We start from the raw sequence: 4,771 nt of genomic DNA on the forward strand, positions 1-4,771 counted from the left end.
TGAACGGCATCCAACAGAACATCATCAGCGTAGAATGGCACGTGGGTTTGGAGGAAAAGGAAAAATGTGAGGGTGTGATGGTTTGCAGTGTTATCTTGTGCATGTTTAGTATTTTACCTAGTAGTGTTTCCACGTGTGGTGCAAGAGAGAGAAACAGAAGAACAGAAACAGTAAAAAAAATAACTTCCCACAGAAATAAACGACATTACAGAGAGACGAAGTGGAAGTCCTGCACAGACTCTGAGAGGAGATCAGAAAAAGTGTTGATTTGCGTTTTACAGGCTGCTCTGCACCAGCTGAGTGAACAACAAGGTTTTCCAGAAGTCAGGGGGAGAACAACCTACCTGCTCTTTAGCTCATTAACTGCTATCACACTGCCAGCAGCTGTTATTAAAAACTACACCGTCTCATTTTCATCGCTTCATTTATTCGTCTACATTTGAACATCTTTCCGTCTTTAAATGCAAAAAAACAAGATTCACGTCTCTGCACCAGCCAACCTGAATAACCCTGACGTGTCCCAGCAGTTAGTTTCATCTTAAACATTTGCTTTTGTTTGCAGCATTATTTTATCATTTTGTTTTTTTAATTAGCCAAACGATCACAGGAAGACAGATCTGATAACTTCTGATACTTTCTTCTGACACGTTTGGGATCCTCCACAGCTGACTGTGTATTAGGAGCAGCTGAGAGTCACATGATGACACATGACTGGAGGAGCAGGAGCGAATATGAGATTAAATAGCTGTTAACAGCTTAGTTTTAGTTTAGTGTAATTTTAGTGTTTAAAGGTGTCGTTATATCAGTACAGAAGCAGACAATCAGCCTTTTAATGCTACTGAATAACTAAATACGACCCACAACCTTCAAGGCTCAAAGGAAGTAAAGAGTCTACGGAAATCAACATGTTACTCCTGACACAGCCAACCAATCTCATGCAATTTTGACAGATTAAGCTTGAACTTTTAAATGCTGAATATTGTCAGTTATTCGGGTCGCTGATGTTTGTCTGCGTTTTAAATCTTCAGAAACCTTCACGCACATCTAAAAAATCTTGTTTTTCTTCTGAGTCTAAATGATCCCTCTGAACTTTCCTCCTGACCTTCTTCATCCTTCTGCAAACCTTTCTGCTCCTTCTGTTAGATTCTGTGTTTCTTTATCTACTCAAACAGCAGCACAGTTTACTGTCAGAGAAGAACAACTGTGATGTGGACTCCACAGACTGGACTTCTGCAGGTTTTTTTCAGAAACGTGGAGGATTTACTTCAGAGAGACGTGAGGAGATGAACTTGTTCGGCAGAAAGGCAGACGTGCTGCTCTCAGGAAGACATGGAGACAGAAACAATGATCAATAAGAGGTGTCAGGGAAACAGTCAGATTAATTGGCAGGTCATCAGACTCTGACGAGGAAGTCGATGTTAAGCGAGGCAGGAATGTGCAGCATCTCCAGGCTGAGGGCAGACGGCGAGTAAGGGAAGAGGACCGGGAAAGTGTGTTTGGTATCCAAGAGAAGCTGAGGAGGGTCATTCCTCTCCTGAAGGCGATTCTGGACACATAGAGACAGAGAGAAGTCAAACATGAGGCTGACATCACTGTAGAGGCAAAGTATTCATACAAAAAAACCAAAAAGAACAGACATCAGAAACCCGTTTATATTTCATGCTTTTGCTGTGTAATGTTGCACACAGCTGAAATGACTGAATGCAGACAAACAGAAACCTTCTAGTTTCTGGAGGCCGTGGCTCCTGCTTACTTTCCTGTTCCAGGACAGTTTGTGACCTGGATTCATGAACTTTGTTCTACTGCTGCCGTGTTACCGGCAGCAGGACCAAGGCAGCTGAAAGCAATTCAGCTGTTTATAGTTGTGCAACCTTTAACCTCCTAAGACCCGAACTCTTTCATGGCATGATTTTGAATTTCTCTTTGTCATTTTGGCTGATTGGGACCTGATGAAAGTAAAAACAAAGAATTACCAGATTTATTTATTTTTACCAGATTTTTGTTTCTGAGAAAAATGAGATAGAACAGTGGCAGTATAATGTCCTCGTAAGTGGATATCAGGACCTTGTGGAGCAAGATTTAGTATTTTGGTCTAGACAACCCAAAATGTGCAGTCCACGTATGTGGACGGTCCTAGGACGTTAAATTTGCTCTTAACGCCAAACAGTTTCAGTTTATCCGAAGACAGCAACATGGTTTTTCGCAGAATTTACATTATTGGATATGTTTACGCATGTATGTTACGTATGTTTACACTTGCCTCATCAGACCGACCGTGGGCATTTTATAGGATTCGTGTAAGATATCAGATTTTCCTGAAAACTGCTGGGAGCTCCTGGTTTTGTTTAGCAATGCAGGGTTTTCCCAAATATCTACATTGGATGTGGGCAGTACAAAGTTAAAGAGACACTTTGGTGGTGTTTAAAAAAAAAAAAAAAAAAAAGGCTCTGTATGAGCACCTCTGCTTTTACTTCTGTTTTCTACCAAAGTGAACTATTTCCAAAGCAGAATAAGAAGCACAGAAGCAAAAATAATTCTGCAGTTCTGTTTTTAAATGACCTGATTGGTTCAGATCTTCAGATTTGGCACCAGCAGCATGAGGTGTTAAATTTTCTAACATCACATCTGCTGTAAACGGATCTGACATTCAGATTCCACCTTTTATGCTTCAAAATTTTACATTTGTTCTTTTCATGTCCCAGAGGAATCCTCCCTCTGGTGTTTGGTAGAGGTATAAGCAGCTAAACAGTCTGTGTGATTCACACCTGAATGTTTCTGATGAAGGACACAGTGACTCGTTCTTCAAACTCGTTCAGAGGCGTGTAGAGGTTCAGGATTTTCACGATCTGCAGGAGACCGCAGGTTAACATCCTGTCATTATCTGATCTGGAGTGTTATCGATCGCCTGCTCGGGTTCAGATGAGCTGAGCGTACCTGCTGCATGGTGAGCGCGGTGCACAGCGCGCAGATGGCCTCGGCGTCCTGCGACGTTTTCTTCTTGACCTGCAGCAGCTGTGCAGCCTGAATGATCGGCTCCAGAGTAGCTGCAGCTTTACTCTGATACAAGTTATTTCCTCTGAGCCACTCCTCCAACTGACTGGTGTTGTACCTGTACACACACACACACGTGTGTACACACACACACACACACACACACACACACACACACGTGTACACACACACACAAAATTCAAAGTGAGGGTTGGGGTTGATGGGAGACCCACAGAGTTCAGGCATACAAGGTTTTGGCGACGTGACGTTAAAGCCAACCTCCATCTCTCTGTGCGATCTTTCTCCTGAATCTGAACACTAACAACAAACCAGCACATTATGTAACAAGTTATGGTCAATGCTCTACCAGTGCTTCTTTGATTTCTTGTTCTTTCTTGTCGCCCCAGAAAAATCCAGATTATTATTGTAATAATTTCACTTCTTAAGTTTTTTAAATTATTATTTTGGACAGAGCGCAACCTAAAACTCAATTTAAGCTTTCATGATATGAATAGAATAGAAAATCATCATAAACTTGATGATGTTCTATTCCAGCCTTTCTATTCAACTGACAGTCATGTTGGATTGAGGTGATGTGTTTTTGTGTACTGCATGAAAAAGCCAAAAAGGGCAGCCTGTAGTGATGGAACAGCTGGCTGAGCTCAGCGAGCTGTGAATTAACTTGTGACCTGTTTGGGATTATTGTTAGGTTTGTTGATAAAAATGAGTCATTAACCACAGCTGAAGCTATCTGCACCATTCATCTCTAGAACTTGTAACTAACGAGGGAAGAACTTCAAAGGAACTGAGCTCACTGACGTTTTTCATGACGTACTTTCATTTAACTTGCAAAGAAATTTTCACTGGATTCTAATTCAATGAAATACCTGCAATATAAAGTATAAAGACAAAATTATAAAATATATATATGGTACATAGTTCACAGATTTTAGTAAATTTGTTTTGCATTGTAATGGAGTACAAACTATAAAGTTGAGCTTGTGGGTGTCGGCTGCAGGTTTAGTACCTGAGCTGCATGCCGGTGCTCCAGGAGCAGACGTCCTTGCGCAGCAACAGGTTGTTAAGGGTAACAGCGTTGATGCAGTGGAAGAGCTGCCGGACCGCCTGACCTATGATCTCAGGGTCCAGACCGTGGTCTCGCATGATGTTGTGGAACTGCCCCAGCTGCTTGATCAGGGCCTGCAGGGTGTAGCTGGTGGGGCCGTCGGCGTCCATGTCCATGCTGGACGAACGGTTCCTGTAGCCCATCGGCTTCACGCCTGCCAGGCTGGGGATGCTCTCGCTCTCCAACATGGCCGACACTGGATGGCAAAACAGAAACCAGAAAAGGAGTTCAGACATACAAAGAAGAACGTTTATAGAACAGATGGGAAGGTACAGACCTACACCAGTTACACAGCAACAAAATGATCTAGAAAAACACACAGGATGGTGCTATACAGACTTAGTTCCTCCAACGCTTGTCGTTTTGTTCTCCAGTCACTTTGTGGTTTTGGCTTTTCTCCATTTAGACTCCAGAGTTTTCAGATCTTCAATGAGGTTGCAGCTCCAGGTACGTTGAGGCAGTCTTGAGCAGCACTTTGCTGCCGAAGTTGCTCGCTTTGATCTAAACCATGAATCCATGTTTGCTGTTAGCTACTTCAATTCAGTTTTACTTTGCTCACTCCAAGAACATCCAGCTGATTGTGGTTGAATTCCTGCAGCAGCTCTGAGACTCTTTTGCTTTGGTGGAGGGTATGCATTCGCCAAAAAAAAAAAA

The 4,771-nt window shown here is 42.5% G+C and overlaps 1 protein-coding gene across 2 annotated transcripts in view; it reads right to left on the reverse strand.

Annotated features, from left to right (window-relative positions):
- Positions 1–589: 589 nt before the first annotated feature.
- Positions 590–4,771, reverse strand: part of myo5b (myosin VB) — a 47,928-nt gene continuing 43,746 nt past the window's right edge. For both annotated transcript variants that reach the window (XM_014329312.2, XM_005947582.3), the window contains 3 exons: positions 2,935–3,109; positions 2,766–2,846; positions 590–1,546 (listed from right to left, as the gene is read on the reverse strand). In XM_014329312.2, the coding sequence (XP_014184798.1) occupies positions 1,394–1,546; positions 2,766–2,846; positions 2,935–3,109 (409 nt within the window). In that variant the 3' untranslated portion in view covers positions 590–1,393. The remainder of the gene's footprint in view (positions 1,547–2,765; positions 2,847–2,934; positions 3,110–4,771) is intronic.

The sequence above is a fragment of the Haplochromis burtoni genome, unplaced genomic scaffold (genome assembly GCF_018398535.1).
Source record: "Haplochromis burtoni strain Fernald_Lab_line unplaced genomic scaffold, NCSU_Asbu1 Contig_528, whole genome shotgun sequence".
Classification (NCBI taxonomy): Eukaryota; Metazoa; Chordata; class Actinopteri; order Cichliformes; family Cichlidae; genus Haplochromis; species Haplochromis burtoni.